This window comes from Hippocampus comes, unplaced genomic scaffold (assembly GCF_001891065.2).
Source record: "Hippocampus comes isolate QL1 unplaced genomic scaffold, H_comes_QL1_v1.1 scaffold625, whole genome shotgun sequence".
Lineage (NCBI taxonomy): Eukaryota > Metazoa > Chordata > Actinopteri > Syngnathiformes > Syngnathidae > Hippocampus > Hippocampus comes.
In genome coordinates, this window is record NW_017805859.1 from 41918 (window position 1) to 61361 (window position 19444).

General features: G+C 43.4%; 3 protein-coding genes across 7 annotated transcripts; 2 read left to right on the forward strand and 1 right to left on the reverse strand.

Moving 5' to 3' along the window:
• Nucleotides 1-345: 345 nt before the first annotated feature.
• abcb11a (ATP-binding cassette, sub-family B (MDR/TAP), member 11a) lies at nucleotides 346-11471 on the reverse strand. 3 transcript variants are annotated; one of them, XM_019888532.1, is made up of 29 exons: nucleotides 10905-11461; nucleotides 10081-10136; nucleotides 9288-9303; nucleotides 9161-9218; nucleotides 8823-9064; nucleotides 8482-8566; nucleotides 8242-8375; nucleotides 7996-8167; nucleotides 7650-7774; nucleotides 7395-7569; nucleotides 7193-7306; nucleotides 6949-7059; nucleotides 6749-6874; nucleotides 6476-6679; nucleotides 5417-5587; nucleotides 5144-5333; nucleotides 4905-4989; nucleotides 4736-4844; nucleotides 4495-4662; nucleotides 4296-4400; nucleotides 4057-4218; nucleotides 3349-3552; nucleotides 3028-3269; nucleotides 2775-2931; nucleotides 2212-2409; nucleotides 1925-2131; nucleotides 1546-1692; nucleotides 1231-1452; nucleotides 346-398 (listed from the first exon to the last, which is right to left on the reverse strand). In XM_019888532.1, the coding sequence occupies exons 2-28, from the start codon at nucleotides 10124-10126 to the stop codon at nucleotides 1252-1254; spliced, it is 3954 nt and encodes a 1317-aa protein (XP_019744091.1). In that variant the 5' UTR covers nucleotides 10127-10136; nucleotides 10905-11461; the 3' UTR covers nucleotides 346-398; nucleotides 1231-1251. The 3 variants fall into 3 exon arrangements, with proteins under 3 accessions (XP_019744091.1, XP_019744092.1, XP_019744093.1); XM_019888533.1 differs by lacking the exon at nucleotides 346-398 and having other exon boundaries at nucleotides 1162-1452; nucleotides 10081-10131; nucleotides 10905-11460; XM_019888534.1 differs by lacking the exons at nucleotides 346-398; nucleotides 1231-1452; nucleotides 1546-1692; ... (8 more) ...; nucleotides 4736-4844; nucleotides 4905-4989 and having other exon boundaries at nucleotides 5163-5280; nucleotides 10905-11471.
• LOC109526952 (retinol dehydrogenase 3-like) lies at nucleotides 10201-16215 on the forward strand. Of its 3 annotated transcripts, none has more exons than XM_019888536.1 (6): nucleotides 10201-10708; nucleotides 11676-11782; nucleotides 13128-13444; nucleotides 13628-13886; nucleotides 13962-14125; nucleotides 14486-16215. In XM_019888536.1, the coding sequence occupies exons 2-6, from the start codon at nucleotides 11778-11780 to the stop codon at nucleotides 14734-14736; spliced, it is 996 nt and encodes a 331-aa protein (XP_019744095.1). In that variant the 5' UTR covers nucleotides 10201-10708; nucleotides 11676-11777; the 3' UTR covers nucleotides 14737-16215. The 3 variants fall into 3 exon arrangements, with proteins under 3 accessions (XP_019744095.1, XP_019744097.1, XP_019744096.1); XM_019888538.1 differs by having other exon boundaries at nucleotides 10208-10708; nucleotides 14513-16215; XM_019888537.1 differs by lacking the exon at nucleotides 10201-10708 and having other exon boundaries at nucleotides 11580-11782.
• On the forward strand, nucleotides 15366-19213 carry LOC109526955 (retinol dehydrogenase 3-like). Its single transcript, XM_019888543.1, has 5 exons — nucleotides 15366-15781; nucleotides 16748-17066; nucleotides 17618-17876; nucleotides 17950-18113; nucleotides 18755-19213. Exons 2-5 carry the CDS (start codon nucleotides 16754-16756, stop codon nucleotides 18976-18978), a joined length of 960 nt encoding a protein of 319 aa, XP_019744102.1. The 5' UTR covers nucleotides 15366-15781; nucleotides 16748-16753; the 3' UTR covers nucleotides 18979-19213.
• The last annotated feature ends 231 nt before the right edge of the window (nucleotides 19214-19444 follow it).

Consider the following 19444-nt stretch of genomic DNA (forward strand, 5'->3'; position numbering starts at 1 on the left):
AAAGGGCCAAGCAGACATTTACATGGATTTTTGCCAATTAACCTCAACATGTGGTGCATTTTTTTGGACTGTGGGAGGAAGCGGGAAGACGTGGCGAGGAAAACCCAAGTAAACAGTTCCCGGATTCCAAACCAGGGTTAATGGTTACGGCTCATGATTACCCCCCGATGAAGACTCTCTGAGTCAAAATGTGTTGGACATCTCCCAAACGAGGGGGTGTGTACACTTGTGCAACCACATTATCTCTGTTGTTTATTTTTCTTCCTCACTTGAAAAAAGAAAAGTTTTTTTTTAATGAATTGTACAGGTTAGTTTTAATCCCACTTGTCTTGCTGCCAGTTTTTCAAATCACAGAATCCTGGCATTACAAAAGGGGGGTGTAGACTTTTGATATCCACCTTGAAAAAGGGCCAAGCAGACACTGACATGCATTTTGCCAATTAACCTCAACATGTAGTGCATGTTTTTGGACTGTGGGAGGAAGCGGGAAGATGTGGCGAGGAAAACCCAAGTAAACAGTTCCCGGATTCCAAACTAGGGTTAATGGTTACGGCTCATATTACCCCTCGGTGAAGACTCTCTGAGTCAAAATGTGTTGGACATCTCCCAAACGAGGGGGTGTGTACACTTGTGCAACCACATTATCCCTGTTGTTTATTTTTCTTGCTCATTGTACAGGTTAGTCGTAATTCCACTTGTCTTGCTGCCAGTTTATCAAATCGCAGAATCCTGGAATTACAAAAGGGGGGTGTAGACTTTTGATATCCACCGTACTGGGAGCGTTCTCGTTCTAGCTGATGGGAGCTCCAGTGGTGACTAGTTTGTAGTAGGCGCCGGTCTTGGCCATGAGTTCATCGTGAGTGCCTTGCTCAATGACAACGCCGTGTGACATCACTGCGATGATGTCAGCATTCTGGATGGTGGAGAGCCGGTGAGCGATGACGATGCTGGTTCGGCCTTTTCTCGCATCATCCAGAGCTGACTGGACGGTCTGCGGGGGGGGGGAGCAACCCATAATGTCATCTTGGCTTCATGTAAGGATCATTTGGAGGAAATTATCTTTTTGTTTGCAGGAAATGGACTACCTTCTCGCTCTCAGTGTCCAAACCTGTTGTTTATTTTTCTTGCTCATTGTACAGGTTAGTCGTAATTCCACTTGTCTTGCTGCCAGTTTATCAAATCGCAGAATCCTGGAATTACAAAAGGGGGGTGTAGACTTTTGATATCCACCGTACTGGGAGCGTTCTCGTTCTAGCTGATGGGAGCTCCAGTGGTGACTAGTTTGTAGTAGGCGCCGGTCTTGGCCATGAGTTCATCGTGAGTGCCTTGCTCAATGACAACGCCGTGTGACATCACTGCGATGATGTCAGCATTCTGGATGGTGGAGAGCCGGTGAGCGATGACGATGCTGGTTCGGCCTTTTCTCGCATCATCCAGAGCTGACTGGACGGTCTGCGGGGGGGGAAGCAATCCATAATGTCATCTTGGCTTCATGTAAGGATCATATGGAGGAAATTATCTTTTTGTTTGTAGGAAATGGACTACCTTCTCGCTCTCAGTGTCCAAAGCAGAGGTGGCTTCATCTAGAAGCAGGATCTTGGGGTTCCTGACGATGGCCCTGGCAATGGCGATGCGTTGTTTTTGTCCTCTTGAAAGCTGCGAGCCTTGCGCGCCGACTTGGGTTTCGTATTTCTGACCATTTTCCCAGTGCGATCCAAAGATTGAGAGAAAGACAAACGCTGCGTAGTTAGCGATGCTGAATCTTACAGCGTGTGTCACAGCAACACAGACTTTGAATGCTGCATTTGGTGGTGCATTGAGGGGAAGTGGTGGCTGGCCAATAAAGGGCACTCGCCTTCAGACCAACCGCTTTCCCTTTTTTCATTTTACACTTGATATATCAAAGTGACAAGTTTGCTCTCACATTTGGCAGCGTCATCACAAAGTCGTGAAGGTAGGCTTTTTTGGCAGCCGCCATGATTTCCTCCATGCCGACGCGGCGCGTGTTGTCCCCGTATTGAATATTTTCAGCGATGCTGCAGTCAAACAAGACGGGCTCCTGGGACACGATGCCGATCTGAGATCTCAGGAAGGGCACATTCACCGACTGCGACGGCCGGCCATCGATCAACTGCAATAAAAAACGGGACATCCCCAGGAAGTGTTGTCTGATTTGGAGATTAAGACGAGCGTTCCCAAAAGTGTACACACCACTTTCCCTTCATCCGGGTCGTAGAACCTTTCCAACAGTTGGACGCTGGTGCTTTTGCCGCAGCCGCTGCTCCCCACAAACGCAAGCGTCTGTCCCGGCTTCACGGTTACCATCAGGCCTTTCAACACACGCACATCCGGGCGTGTTGGATAGGTGAACTCACAATTCCGAAACTCTATTTCACCCTTGAAGTTCTCCTGGGGATGACAAGAGTCAGACAGATCACAAAAGGAGGCAGGTGCGCCGAGAAATTTGGGGAGGGTGCCCAAGCCCCCCCAAAAAAGCACTCGTGCCATGGATCTGTTTGTGACCAACAGGTGGCACTGTAGGGCTCCGCCTGCAGCTGCACACCTGTTGGTCACAAACAGATCCATGACAACTCGATGCCAAAATTCTTCAAGAAAAAAATTCCGTCCAAAAAACGACAGAGCTTAATAAAGGTTTCATCTGTGTAACTCTTACGGTCAATATCTGATGCACTAATTTTTGCAGGAAGAGGGCACCACTTCAGTTTTTGTTTGGCAAACACTTTGACGGCATTTCTCCCGTTTTATCTCCATACCCATTTCTCCCCGTCGGTGCTACTTATGCTGATTTTCGGTACTCGATCCAAAAGTTTGAAGAAATGAGCAGCAGCCGTCTTGGCTTTGGCATAATCTGGAGTGAAAGAAGAAGCTCTGCCCAATGCGGTCCCGCTGATTACGACTGCCGATATCACCCTGGAGAGAAAACGTAGCGGAGCTCAATTCATTGGCGATAACGCGACAAGGAATGCAATACAACGGCTTTCCAAAAGTAGAAATGATTTCACCCACCTGAAAACGATCACATATTGCAGTCCCTCCGCGTTGACAAGATAGCCCCCGTATCGGAATGAAGCGGCGTACGCCATAAAGATGACGCACTGGGATAAGCCGAAAAAGAGCCCGTAGATGTTGGCTCGCCTCTTGGCAGATTGATATGGACACTCGAGTTTTTGCTCATAGGATTCCACAAACGAGCTCTCTTTGGTTAAACCTGCGATGGTTCTGATGTTGGCCATAGCTTCACTGGAAACCTGCAAACAAAGGTCAACTTTAGGGGAAAATATGCGGGAATCATGTTGGGATTTTATATCGGGAGGTGGGAGCACTGACCTGGCCGGCGTCCTCCATTGCTTTTTTGTCATCATTTGCAAAACCTGTCAACATCTTGGCTTGCAAGAGTCCGGACAGGCCAATGAGCGGCAAGAAGCACATAATGACCAAGGTTAACTTCCAACTAAAGTAGAAGGAGATGATGAAAGAGGCTCCAATGTTGGTCAGGGAATTGACGATCATGCCGATCTGAGATCCAGTAGCCTGAGAAATACAAAACAAACCATGAAGCTACTGTGCAAAAGTCTTCACTGGAGTTTTTGTGGTGGTAGTGGGGAGTGACTAAAATGATCACATAAATCATCATTCTTACAAAATAAAAACATCAGACAAACGTACATTCATCTCTGTCGCTCAATTCAAATTAACATCACTCACACTGGAAAATATTTTTCAGAAGGCCTATTCCGACTATCTTATTTTTATCACGTTAATTCATTCATTCACTACCAGTCCAGTTAAGACGGGTCTTTGATGTCTATACCCGTCAATGGCATTGAATGGGTTAAGCAGTATTCCCTGCTATTAGGATTCTGGAGGGTGAGCATTTTAATGATCCCACATTTTACCAACAGTTCATGGAAGTCGATCATTTTTGCTTCCTGTTACACTTGGTCAAAATAGTGTTTTGAAACGAACAGAAAAAAAGCTAGCAATAGCCAAAACTTTTGCAAAATACTGCCAATCTAAGCTCGGAAATAAACTTACACCCTGGACCATGGAGGCATCCGTGGCCAGTCTGGTGGTCAGCGCTCCGGGGCTATTTTTGAGGTCATCAAACCAGCCGATGTCTTGTCTCAGCATGGCCTGGAAGCCTAATTTCCTTAGACGGCGTGTAAGCAACTCTCCAGACTTTGCGAAGGCGTATCCCTGAAACATGTTGATGAATGCACCTTTATGGTTCAAGTTTACAAATCGATCGATTAGCTTTTAATGTTTGTGCAAACCTGTAAATACTGCGAGAAGACACTTGTCACGGCCACAATACAAAACAGAACGCATATCCCGTTGATCTGCTCCCTCTGCTCATTTATGTCCGCTAAGGCAAACGTCTGCGCTCACAAAAAAAAAACAAAGAAAAACAATAAGTCGAGATTTTACCTTTCTGAAGCGAAAAACAAATAAGATGATGCGAGCTACCCGTACCCCGAGAATTTGACTGAAGAGCACAGCATAGATGGGGTTAACCGAGCCATTGAGCGCAGCTCCCAGAGAGCCCAGCAGCATGTAGGGCCATTCCGACCTGTTGTACTTGAGGATCCGTGAGATCGGGGCAGGTTCGAGATGTTCGTCTTCCTCTTCCTCGTACTCTGGCTGTTCATGAGTGACATTGCATTATTCTAATGACAAGTGACAGATAGCAGCGAGAGTTTTCACGAAAGCATACAACGTCCGGGATGATGTTCTGGCTGGAAAGGATCCGCAGGCTGTTTGATACGGCATCGGGCGAAAAATCGCTGGACAAGTTGCTGTGCGATCGCAGGCGAACTGAGCTCCTATTGGATGAAATCAATCCATTTTTGGAGCAGTTCATCTCCTGACATTGTCTTCGTTACCTTTTACTCGAGCGGCAGCTGGTTCGGCTAAACGTCCTCGCTCTTGTTTCAGGGTTTTCCTCGGCAGCAGCTCCGCTGGCAACGCCTGGCAAAAGAAAAGTCATCAGTCAGATCGTCTTCAGTTTACGTTGAATGTCTTATGTCGACCCAGTAATGCGACCTCAACCTGTTAAACACTCGTTATGACACTTTTGAGAAATTTGAATATTTAAGGATCATTAAGGATTCTCTGAACCCACCATTAGCTGTGTTTGATCGAACGTGGTTCTGCAGGGTGACCAGGGTGAAGTAGACGCCTTCCTTTTCCATGAGCTGGCTATGGGTTCCTTTTTCCACAGCCCGCCCACGTTCAAATCCAACGATGACGTCGGCATTCCTGAGAGTGGAAAGACGGTGGGCTACGGAAATGGTGGTCCTGCCTATGCGCACCTGCCATCAAGAGTGTGATTTCATAGCAAACGGCGTGTTCGATGAGCTGGGTAACGTGAGCGAGTGTCTCGACGGTGGCATACCTTGTCCAGTGCCTTCTGGACAACGGCTTCGCTCTCGTTGTCCAGGGCTGACGTCGCCATATCCAACAGCAGGATCTTGGGATTCCGGATCAGAGCTCGAGCGATGGCGATCCTCTGCTTCTGCCCTCCACTCATCTGACCTCCACCCTCACCCACCAAAGTATCAAATGTCTAGAAAAATAAGTGATGGCATAGCTTTCATTTTTTTTGTTTCATTGCATGTACAGATGCAATGGAGTACACTGTTGGAAAAAGGGGATATAGTCTATGGAGTCAAAATTTTGTTGCAGGGTCTAAATGTAGTTCTGGGGCTCACCATAACATTTTATTTGGGGAAAAAAAAAAATCCTAACGGCATCAAGAAAACCGATCGCTGATGCAAAGTTAAGATTGTAGAGTATAACAAAGCAGCAACCAGACATTTTAAGCTGAACATTAGCATGTGTGCTATTCATAGCTGCTCAACCAGCAATGGTTTACATCAGTGGCCCCCAACCTCCGGGCCGCGGACCGATACTGGTCCGTGAGTCGTTTGGTACCGGGCCACACAGAAAGAATGAATAACTTACATTACTTATGTTTTATTCATTTCGGAATCTGCAAGATGTTTTATTTTGAAAAAATACCGGATTCTCTGTTATATCCGTCTACAGTATATCACTCTTGACGCAGGTCAAGGCGCGCTTCCCGATCACGTGACAGGTTACCGCTAAAATGAAACCTGGGAGCTAGCAAAATGAGTAAAAAAAACAAACGTCTTCGAAAAGTTTCTTTGGGGATACGTGTTTATTATTGTGTTCAGAAAATTTTCATGTGGTTCATATCATATTATTTTGTTGTATTTAGGCCGGTTCCTGAAAATATTGTCGAACATTAAACCGGTTTGTGGGGCAAAAAAGGTTGGGGACCGCTGGTTTACATCACCCACTGTACACAACAGCCAGCTTGGAACAACAACTGACCCGCTAGCTACTACAAATCACACAACATTAATGCTACCGTAACAATACCACAAACTACTATGTCGCGGGAAAAGGGCTTCAAAGTAACGAAACACACCTGTGGAAGATCCATGATAAAATGATAGGCATTGGCCTCTTTGGCTGCCTGGATTATTTCCTCCATAGTCACTCCAGGTTTTCCAAAGCGAATGTTCTCTGCAATTGTTGTGGCAAACAGCACCGGTTCCTGCTCTACGATGCCAATAAGTGAGCGGAGCCACTTGATGTTTAAACTTCGGATATCATGGCCATCCAAAGTCACCTAAAAATACAATTCTGGGTCTCAAAATATTCCGCTTCAGTCCAACGTAGCTGAGGATATTTTCCTCACCGTTCCTTCATTTGGGTCATAAAACCTTTGGATGAGCTGGACGGCTGTGCTCTTCCCCGATCCGCTCGGTCCAACAAAAGCGGTGGTTTGGTCTGCTTTCACCTGCACGCTTAGGTCATTTAAAATCTAAGAAAAAAAAAGGATTTAGTTATCATACAAGTGAATCCCGTTTGCATCTGAGTGATTAAAACAACAGTTACCCTGACTTCAGGTCTGGATGGGTAGTGGAACGTGACGTTATGGAACTCAATGTCCCCTTTCACTCTGTCTAATTTATAACCATCGTCCGACAAACAATTGATTTCTGATTCCTGTCAATACAAAAGCATGAAAACTGAATGACATCAAATGTTAAATGACAGCGATAAATGCTGACTAAAACACTTTCATGGTGCGTAATAGTCGTCCTTTTTCAACTCGAGGATGGATAAAAGCTAGTTGTACCCTGTCAATAGTTTCAAAGATGGTCTTTGCAGCTGCACGGCCTGAGGCAAAAGCCTCCAGACAAGGTGAGGCCTGACCCAAGTTTATTGCTGCTATCAGGACTCCAAAAAACACCTGGAAAAAAAAAAAAAAGGATGGTAGTCACACGGCGTCACAGCCGCACAATTGCTAAGAAACGGAAGGCAAAGTTCCTTTCACGTACCTGAATAAGAGTCCCGGGAGATAGCTCCTTGGTGTCTATGACCAGCTGGGATCCGTACCAAAAGGCCAGAGCGAAAGTAAGGAAAATGATGCACCACAGATATCCTTGGAAGATTCCGATAATCGAACCCTTTTTTACTCCCCAGTTCTGAGCTTCCACAAGGTTTCGGTCATACCTGGATTATTTTTAAATGTCAGTCTCACATGCGCTCCATTTAGAAGACGGTTTTGGGAAAAAAAATGTTTTAAAGACTACCTATTAACCTCCTTGTCCTCCCCGCCGAACGCTGCCACCGTTCGAATGGATGACAGAACCTCATCAGCCACGGCTCCCGCCTTTGCGTACGCCTTCAGCTCTCGTCCTGTTAGCCTCGCCACAGCCTATAAAATGGGATTGAACAAACCTGAGCCAAATTGCGCTTAAGAAAAACGATTGAGACATATTGTGTATTCAGTAGTTTCTGACTGATCGAAAGGGCTGACTTCCAATTCCATCGCTTGAAAACTTTTTTTTTTTTTCAATCCTACCCGAAATGTTCCCATGTTGAAAACCATCCAAACAATCTGGTATCTTTGTATCTGAATCTTAGCCAGAACTGTACCATTGCCATCAGTCCAGCAGCAACACCGATCAAGGGGCTCACAGCGATGACAACCAACGTCAGCTTCCAGCCGCCGATGAAGCCCACCATGAACCCGAACACGAAGGTGGAGATCCTCTCGATGAAGAAAGACGCCTGGTCAGCGATGGCGTTATTGAGCTTGTTGATGTCACTGAGAAGGAGTAGAACAATTTACTACGTAAACCACAAACTGACTTGGGCTGGATATGTGGGCCGAGGGCTCACTCTGATAATCTCGTGTTCAGTTCACCAACAGAGTTGCAGTCAAACCACCCAATCTCCATTTGCATGACTTTACGGAAATAAGTCTTTCGGATTCTCTGAGTCTGTCTTGCAGCGGCGGATACCCAGAGGACAATCTGAAGGGAAAAATGCGGCATATTTTACCACTTAAATGTACCACGATATTATATCGTACTATCGTTCTGCTCTAAGTGGGAACTCAAGGAAGTATCGAAAACGTACCTCAAAATAACTAAGAAACAGAACGCCAACTCCAATTCCAATATAGTAGTACGCAAACACAGTCATCTGGGCTTCGATGTCTACCCTGTCAAGGGAATTAAACGACAACAGTCACAAGAAACTGTTTAGCATCGACAAGTGAGCCGAGTTGGGTTCACTGTCACCAAACAATAACAAAGATAATTTTTTTGTTAGCAAGCCATAGCAAAAACTCGTCCGAATGATGTCTCTCGCTTGAAAAATTCCCAAAACCGATTCATTGAACTTAACCGCTGTACCCGAGAGACCGGACATTAATCGTGATAATTCACCATCGCCACCGAATTGAAAAGGGGACTCACCCACAGACGACGGTCACGTTTTCAGCAGGCTCGTAAACTGAGCCGTTTGTCCAGTGGATGGTGTTGTGCTGGCACGTTTTATTTGGGTCTTTCAGTTCTTGCATCTCCAACTCATAAAGTACAAACGTGTTGGTCATCATGCCGTACACCAGAAGCATGAGAGGGGCGGCGGCGCCATGTATGAGTGCGAACAGGCTGCCCACTACCATCATAACAACCTCCTTCCAGGTGGCAAATCGGAACTGGACAGGAGTAAATAAAATCTCTCTAAAAAATTGATCCAATGTATGTAGCATACATTAATTTTTTTATAAGATGTGTTTGGGGTTTTTTTTTACCAGTTGAAAGTATCCAACACTGAGCGTATTCTGTTCTTTCTTCTGTTTCTTTTCATACCTGTAAACATTCCATTCCATTAACATTGTTGCCTTCGATAGTAATTGAGTGTTATGGCGCGAAACTTACCCATTCTTTTGATTTGCTGCAAAAGAACAGATAACATTAAAACATCGACAATAAGACAAATGTAACAGCTATTCCTGTGTACGCCTTGTTGTTTGAAGCGGTTATAGATGAAAAACAGTAAGGAGACAATGTCCCGTATATGGAAATGTGTGAACTTCCTGACAGGGTGGACAATGACAGATTGGACATATTTGGCTGCAACTATCAGCAAGTTGACTTTGTACTGTTGAACAAATAAATGTGAGTGACATTTCTGAAAGGTTTTTCAATCAACTGACATTTGACAATGACAGAGTGGACATGTTAAGCTTGACAATGTCAAACTTTGCGCATCATCAAATGACAATTCCTAGAAAATAAGTGTAAGTATTTGTTCTGCAACTATCCAATGTTTCAGCCTCAACTGGAGACAGACAAAATGCTGCCCATAACAAAACATCAGTTTTTCTTAAGGTCGCAAATACTCCATAATGATAGGGTGGACAGCAGACCATAAACCAAGACTTTTTTTTTTTTAAGTAGAATTTAACTTTTATTGTACTTGCTGTTGTTCAAGCATGTACTATTGATGAAATGAAAAAATTGTATTAAATGAAATCGCATTTTAAGTGCATTATAGTTGTACTGGGATGTGTGCAAAAGTTGGGCCACTTCCTATAAGACCTCAGCGTTTCATTTTTCTGATACATTTTCCTGATGACGGATTCCACTGAAGACACCAGAGGCACGTGACAGCAATATTGACCCATGTGCACATTTTTGGAGGGGTTGAATTTATTGTAAGCTCACTCACCTACGTCTGTCCCACGCGGTGGTGTAAACTTCATAGTTTTCTTCATCTTGTCTGTCCTGGGAAAAAAATAAAGTAGTCGCACTACCAACACAAGACTTAACCCTTTCACGCACCCTGTAACCTGATAACACGATAAGCTGTCCACTGTAGTAACTGCTGTCCCTGAAAGGGTAAATATGTAAAAGTGAAATGAACGGCTTCTAATCGTTGCGTTTCACAAAGTTCAACACATCTTGAAAACAGCAAATTTTGAAGAACACATTTTCCTCATTCTAGACATACTGATCAAAACACATTCTTCCTATCCGGTTAATAATTGACAATATTGACTTGATCCCTTTTCTATCAAGTAGATGAGTTATGCGCTTGTATTCTCAGTGTTCTTTTGCCATCCCTTCATCCATGACTCGCTTTTCTGCTCGTCAGGGTCACGGTGAACTGGAGCCCATCCCAGATGACTTTGAGCAAGAGGCAGCGTACTCTCAATCTCAGGGTCCATTAGAGACAAGCAATCATTCAGACTCATATTCACTCCTAATGGCAAATCAGAGTCTTCAAACAATTACACAAACGATTTTTTTTTTTTTAATCCTGTGGGGTTTGCTGAGTACACGGCCACGTGGGCACAGTGAGTACGTGCAAGTTCTGAGCTGAAAACCTAGAACATTTGATTGTGAGGCAGACATGCCAATTCATCATCGATATTACCAAAATGATTCAAATCAATCTATTTTATCAACGTAGACACATGAATGGTCACCTGTAAACACAAATAATGCTTTCTAGGAATGCTGCTTTAGATAGGGGGGAAAAAAATACTGTACCTGAACAGGACAGCTCTCAGTCAATGTGCGGTTTCTTCAGCAATAACACGGCAGGAGTTAATAAGGCAACCTATGCTCCTCCCCTACAACTATTATCTATAGCCCCATTACACTGATAAGGTTTGTGTCAGCATTATGGCCAGTTACAGTCTGAATTCTTCAGACAAAATCAATATCCAAATCATAAAATTAGGGATTTCAAGCTAGGAAGCCCAACATTTTCATACAAACAACTTATTGGGCTTTTAAAATGGGAAGATTTGTTGTCATGTTTGGAAAAAAAAAAAAATTGTATTTATGAACATGCCCAAGATGTTATCAGAAGTGATTGTAAAATGAGTGTAATGACCTTAAGGACATTAGTTGTGGTCACCTGGAAGTGCAGTCACTGGAATGCAGATCATCAACTATGTAAAAGGACATTTGACTATTAATGATTAAAATGATTTCATTCTTTGGCCCACTGAATCGCACACCGCCAAGTTTCATGAGAGTACCAGATTTAATTCAGCACATCTCACAATGTAAATCCCTTGTCACGCAATATAATATCATATTTTTTCCTCGTTTTGATTATTTCTCACTTTTTTTTCACATCTCCTTGTTTTAGTTTACATATATATTATTTTTAGACTATTATTTTTCAAATTTATTAACGTTTACTTTTTAATGAAAAAAAGATGAATAAAAGGTAAATGCACGCATGGACATTTGTTTGGATTTGGAATTTGCTCTCGCAACAGATGGTCTGATACCGCATTCTCAACACAGGTGATTGATAATGTCAGAAGAAGGTGGGACACCAGTCCAAGACAACACCGCAATAAAAACAAACTCTCAGGATCTCCTTCACAGAGCTGGAAGTCTCCATGCATGTGGTATGGACTCTTAATAAGGTCATAATTATAATCATTTTTAATTAGTGTTTAAAAAAAAAAAGTGGGCCTATGTGCGTATGTGTGTGTGTGTGTGTGTGTGTGTGTGTGAGAGAGAGAGAGAGAGAGAGAGAGAGAGAGAGAGAGAGAGAGAGAGAGAGAGAGAGAGAGAGAGAGAGAATTGAAATATAGTATTTAAATAGTATTGAATTTTTTATTCGAATATAGAACCTTTCGAACTGACGCAGACGTGCAGAGGTGCAATCCGGTACGAGAATCCATTTCCTGTTCACGCTTTACTGTTACAGTGTCAGAACCGAACAATCCCAGCAGGTGGCGCCGCTTTCACTTCTTGTGGAGACTTACCCGGAAAAATTGATGGTTACAAAAGTGGGCGTGGAAAGAAAGGGGCAAACTTTATCAACCGCGCCCATTAAATATTGGTGCTCAAAGAAGAGACTCTCAACTATTTTGTTTGGCTGGCAGTAAATTTACGAGGAAAGTAAGTAAAAAAAATTAAAAAAAACCTTACTTGGTGCATTTAGCCTCGATGTTGTTGAATGTTAATTGCGTTTATGTTAATTACGGTGCACGTGAGGCAAACTGTCAGTAGCCTAGGAAACGTCTGCATTCGTATAAGAGTGAAGCATTCATAATGTACTGTTGATGAGCAACTTGTCAAACCTGTTTTATTTTTGCCACGTATTATGTTCGTTATGTCACTGCGCCAAACAAAAATGTCACACATTTTTGGGAAATGAAGGATGCAACCGTCACAGCTTCAACTGTTAGATGCCATACAACCCTGTTAATCAGGAACTGAATTATTATTATGATCCATCCATCCATTTTCCGATCTGCTTGTCCTCAAAAGGCTCGTGGGGTGTGCTTGAGCCTATCCCAGCTCTTTTCGGACAGTAGGCGGAGGACACCCTGAACAGGTTGCCAGTATTATTATTATTTTTTTTTTTAATCACTCGCCTGAGAAAGTAAGAAAAAAAAATTCTTCCTACTTGAGTGATACGTCATTCTGACTATCCTCAGCCTAGCAATGGAAGGAAGGAAATCCCATGCTTTTTCAAGTTGGAGCTCAGACGTAGCAAATACAAAGTGAGGAACAGAGGCCCGAGAATTGAACTGTGTGGAACCCCATGTGATGAGACAGTGGAGTTGAGCAGGTTTCAAAACTTCTAAGGCTCACACACATGCAAGTAGTTCTGTCTGCTATGCAGAATTTAAACCAATCCAGAGCACCACCCCGAATGCCCACATGGTGCTGTAATAGAGCCGATAGAATTTTGTGGTGTGCAGAATTAAACTCTGCAGTTTTTACTATTTGCTCTTCCAGGGAGATGTTCCTGTATATCCTGGGTCTGCTGCTTCTGTGGTTTGCCCACAGGTGGTTCAAGGAATCCAAACGTGTGTCAAACAAGGGAGATAAACATGTCTATATCACCGGCTGCGATACTGGTTTTGGGCATCTACTGGCCAAGCATCTGGATGAGCTGGGCTTCCGTGTGATCGCTGGCTGTTACACCGAGATAGGCGAAAATGAGCTGAAGAAGGCCTCCTCTGATAGATTGACGACTCTTCATTTGGATGTCAGTGACTCTGTTAGCGTTGGACAAGCCGCGGCTCTCATCAAAACTCTTGTAGGGGAGAAAGGTAAGGTGACTATAAAGTACTGCAGGCCACACCGTGAGGTACACCCGCAGAGTGAGGGAAGAAGTGTATCAAAAATCAATTCATTATTATTTTAGGTGTGTCTGGCTCTCTGTCTAACTAGACTAGTTAGGCGTACATGAGAACGACTCGAAGATGAATATGTCCTGCTCTCCACGTTTTCAGGACTGTGGGCCGTTGTGAACAATGCGGGCATCTCTGTGCCAGGAGCCCCCACAGACTGGCTCACCGTTGAGGACTACAAGGGCTTGCTGGCCATCAATCTGGTGGGAGTAATTGACGTGACCCTGAGTGTCCTCCCTCTCATCAAGAAGGCTCGAGGCAGGGTGGTGAATGTGTCCAGTGTGTTCGGAAGGATCAGCCTGTTCGGCGGTCCGTACAGTGTGTCCAAATACGGCGTGGAGGCCTTCACTAATTGCCTGCGGTGAGAGCTAATTCAACAGCTAGCATGTTGTTCCTCTTGCAGAGATATGATTGTCATCATGTCGTTGAACTTTAGTGTGAACTTGGCACCATTTGGAGTCAAAGTGCTGTGCATCGAGCCTGGCTGCTTCAAAACAAACGTCACCGACCCGCAGATCTGGGCCAAAAGCGTAAAGGAGATCTGGGATAGATTGCCACAGGATGTAAAAGATGACTACGGACCAGACTATCTGGACAACAGTGAGTTCTTTGTGCCTTGTCACTTAAGGTGTTTAGAAACTGTGCTTAGTTTTGATATTGGGACGACAGCCACATGGAGGAGGAGATGAGCAGTAGCTAAACGAAGAGTATGGGATCATGTTTCTAATGGCATGGTAGGATCTGGAGCAGTTTAAGCTAGCCCGTGAGCTCCAGCTCCATGAAGGTTATTTCACGTGGTTCTTCAGACTGAGCAGAGAGTTTCAAAAGTAGCCAATTCAATGTTTTTTCATCACACTGTGTACCCAGAAAAGTTACTTATGTGTTACTTATTCTATCTACACTATCCCCCCCCTCCCAAAAAAAAAAAAAAAAACTCACAGCATTCCAATTGAATAGTAGCTGCTCTGTGTGTGCTCTCCGTTGTAGTCCTCCAAGCCGTCAATGCACGACTTAAACTCCTATCGGATAGCGACCTGATGAAGGTGGTCGGCTGCATGGAGCACGCCATCGCCGCCGTCTATCCTCGTACACGTTATTCGCCCGGATGGGACGCCAAGCTCATCTGGCTGCCTCTGTCCTACATGCCCTCTTTTGTCACTGATGCCCTCTTCCTCAAATTCATTCCCAAGATTAAAGCGTCTGTGTACTAAAATCCAACGGGGATTGTTCTTTGGTGTTGCCATAGTCATCGTACTTAGAAATGTTGATGTCATATTATCTTTTGTCATTAGTGTTTGGTGACAGTGAATTTGTATAGCAGTTTTTCAAAATTTGGGACCCTTGTGGTGGGTTTGGGGCTTTCCAAACCCCTATTTATGGCATCTTTACTTTGTTTGGGAGACCCTGGAATATGCATGGAACCATGTAATTATCTGCTTTGCTGTCCAGAGCATTAAAAGCACCCACCCGACCACCAGAGGTTAACAAATACCACACTGCATACAACAAAGTGAGAATAGGAGGCTTCGGAAAGGTACCGGTAGTACTGCAACGAAACAGGTTTTGCGGTCAACCAAACAAGTCAAATATTTTTTCTACTACATTACTGCCTTGCACTACGGTGTGTCATTTCTGCACAGTAGGACAGAGATGTGCTTGATAATGTGAGAAGAAAGTGGAATTCTAGTCAAAGACAATAGCCCAATAAAACAAGTTTACATTTATGTTGTACGATCTCTCAAAGCCATCATTTTATTCATTTGTAAATTGTGTTCAGTTAAACTGTGGATAATTGTAAAAACTGACCGAAAAAAATGGATTTTGATTCTGCCTTCTATATATAGTTCTACAAGAGGGCAGCTATTTCATTTTGGTCCAATCCTGCGTAATATTCATTTGTATTCCACTGCGCTCACAACATATATATAAAAATCACATTTACACAATTTTCCATCTGAACACAGAACCTTTCGACTGTGAGGCAGACGCGCATACCACTAGAACAGCAGCGGGGTTAAGCGCATTTATTTACTGTATTCATTACAGTATCAGAAAATCTCCAGTAGGGGTCGCCACTTCCATTGTAATCTGCAAATTTACCCGGAAAACAGTATGTAAATTAACAAATGTGGGAAGAAAACGCTCGTTAGCAAGTTTGCTTTTCTACACTCACCCAATGTCACTCATTTAATCTGTGCGTTCATTCAGTGGAGCTCGCCTCTACCTTTTTATGAGCCTCTGACGGGAAATTTGCACGTGAGTTCCAAAAGCCCCATTGGGAACGTTTACGTTCGGTTGAATTTTAATTGTGCTCACGGTTTTTACTCATCGTGGTGCTGTTAAGGTCTATTGACTGAGCACGTAATATCTAAATTTGTAAGCGAGTGAAGCATCGTTTATAGTATTATGGTGATTTGTTTATCAACTTGTTGAACTTGTTTTTTGTTTCATTTTAATGATGAGCCACATATATAGTTGTCCTCTGCGGGACGTACCAGACATGTGGCCATGAGTTCACCTTGAATAGATCTATCTTAGCGAATTTATGACTATTACAGTACCTCTTAAAGCAGAACGTTTAACGCTGACTCATATGTCATGCGATTCTCCTGTTAGAAAGTCCAAATTGTTTGCAAGTTTGTTTACAATGTCAAGTTAGTTTAATAAATGTATTCTTTTTTTTTCCATTTTAAGTTGAAATATCCTATTCTGTTCATAGTCCTTGAACGTTACTCAAAATTGTTGTGCTTTGTTTGGTTTGATTGGGGGGGGGTGGTTGCAGTGTTCACAGGCTCCCTTTTTTCTTCTTTTTTTTGTTTGTTTAACTTTTATTGTCATTTCAAATATTAGATAAGAAAAATTTTACGGCACACCTTGAAACAAAAATGTCATAAACAAGGGGGGGGTGGTTGCAGTGTTCACAGGATCCTTTTTTTTTGTTTGTTTAACTTTTATTATGTCATTTCAAATATTAGATAAGAAAAATTTTACGGCACACCTTGAAACAAAAATGTCATAAAAAGTATGCATGTATGTATACTGAAATAATGACTTGTAATGGGAGTGGAAGGGAATGTAATTTTTTTCTGCTTTCTTCTCTATACTCGATGTCACCAGCATTCATGGTTGGACAAAGATAACTTGTGGTAAATAAATAATTTTGGGACGGGTTAAGTCGAATTGGATAATTTATCGCAGATCCATTAATATCTCATTACACAGAGCGGCATGTTGCTGTACATCGTGGCCCTGCTGGCCCTGTGGTCTGTGTACAGATGGTTCAAGGAGTCCAAACATCTGGCAAACAGGGGGGATAAACATGTCTACATCACTGGCTGTGATACTGGCTTTGGGCATCTCCTGGCCAGGCACTTGGATAAGCGGGGCTTCAGGGTGATCGCAGGTTGTTACACCGACAAGGGCGAAGATGAGCTGAAGAAAGCCTCCTCTGACCGAATGACCACTCTTCATTTGGACGTCACTGACTCTGCCAGTGTTGCGCAAGCCACTGCTCTCATTGATGCTCTTGTCGGGCAGAAAGGTAAGATACCTGTGCATATTGTCATTCATTCAGGTTATTTCATTCTCAGGGCATTGACTCAATCACAAGTGCACTGTTCTGGTTGTCTTAGAAGAAGTGAGGACAGCATTAGCCTGGGTGTGGAAACCCAACTATACACTCCCAAATTGGAGGCGTATTTCAAACTGTGAATGAAACCCAAGAGAGTGATATCATTTGTTGTTTGGGGCGTGCTAACCTGTGTTACAAATAGTTGCCATTCCATACCAACACACAGACTGGTGCTGATCAAACCAGCCCTGTGCATTAACTGATTAAGCCTGCTTGAATGAGAGGCGAAACACAGAAAGGTAAACAACTGTAGTGTCAGACCAGGGTCTATTTTACAGGCGGTTATTTGTGTGTGTTTGTGAGTAGTAATTGCTGGCCCCCGCAAAAATGTTAATTCGTTTAATTCGTTCTGGGTCCAACGCAAATCTCTCATATTTCAAGTCGTCTTTCACCATTGAAAAGAATGAAATTGACATTGATTCGTTCCAGCCTCCCAATGAAACAAAACTTTTTTTTTTCAGGGCTTTGGGCTGTTGTGAACAATGCGGGAATCTCCGTGCCAGTGGCCCCCTCAGACTGGCTAACGGTTGAGGACTACAAGAGGATGCTGGATGTCAATCTAGTGGGCATGATCGACGTGACCCTTAGTGTCCTCCCTCTCATCAAGAAGGCTCGCGGCAGGGTGGTGAATGTGGCCAGCGCATTCGGTAGGATCTGCCCCTTCGGCGGTCCGTACTGCGTGTCCAAATATGGCGTGGAGGCCTTCAACGATAGCCTGCGGTGAGTACTAACCCGGCATCTGAAGTGTCTCATCTCATCTAATCTCGTCATCTCTGCTTAATGTCTGTTTCAGTTTGAATTTGGCGCCATTTGGAGTCAAGGTTTTGTGCATCGAACCAGGCTTCTTCAGGACAAATGTCACAGACCCACAGATCATTGAAGAAAATGGGAAAAGGCTCTGGGATAGATTGCCTCAGGATGTGAAGGATGACTATGGCGAAAACTATGTGGAGCGTGGTGAGTGCTTTGAGTCTTGTCAGAGAATGAATATGTATACACGTGTGTGTGTGTGTGTGTGTGTGTGTGTGTGTGTGTGTGTGTGTGTGTGTGTGTGTGTGGGGCCGTTTGCTAGATATTGGTATTTTCTTATTTACTTTTAAAAAATCATATTTGTTATTTTTTTTTATTTACAAAATGAATCTATCAACCAAATTATTTGATGACACCATTGAATACAGTTCATTTTAACTAACCAATTTAGGGGGAAAAAAATTATGTCAATGTAAAAATGTATGCGATTAATATTATGGAACTGTTGATAAGGTAAAAGAAAGGAAGCCAGTCTAAACGTAGAATCAGACCTTCTTGATTGCGAGGTCCGGTATCATTTCAGTTAAATATTTTTGTGGCTAAAGTAACGTCGGCCATTTTGAAAGTCAGACAGTCATCCTGACAAGTGCGTTGTTGGAATGAATTCAAATCCCATACCAATCTAATCAGATCTTCGCATCAGGACAGGGTCCACAAGTTTTTGTCTACCCGACAATCTCACTCATCAAGTTAGTCTACAAAGAGACACGCGACTGACTTTAACATAAACAAAAGTCACACTGTTAAAACTGAGTGGTGACTGCTCTGGTGTGTGCCCTCCGCTCCAGCGCTTCAAACCATCGTGGCCAAATGTCAACTTCTGACAGACGACGACCTGATGAAGGTGATCTACTGCATGGAGCACGCCGTGACCGCCGTCCACCCTCGCACCCGTTACTCGCCCGGATGGGATGCCAAGTTCATCTGGCTGCCTCTGTCCTACATGCCCTCTTTTGTCACTGACAGCTTGGTCCTTAAATTCAGCCCCAAGATTAATGTGTCTATGTTCTAAGATCCAATGGTAGACTTTTCATGTGGTGTTACCAGTTGCTACTGTTTGAATACTTCATCGTTACTATAAGTGATCAAATTCCATACGTTTATTCAGGTGTTTGGTGTACATTGTTTCCATAATTCTGCATCAATAACAACTGTTAGTTTAGGATGGACATTTGATATATGTAGTATTTTTCACAGAAAGGTATCACAAAACACAGTCATAAAATACAGAATCCCAACAAATTTCAGATAAATTTCTATGGTGTATCACGATTACATTTGAGTCCCTTGCTTGTCAAAAGTCCAACAGGAAAAAGGAAGCAGGTGTCTGACAAGTTTTTTTCCCCCCTCAACTACAAAGTGCAGATAATACTTGAGCTCTGAGTAATTATTGACAGATGGCCAAGCTTTCGATGTTTACTTCCTATTTCCTAATGTCATAAGTATGACTAATTGGCTGGCCATGTGTCATTACGTTT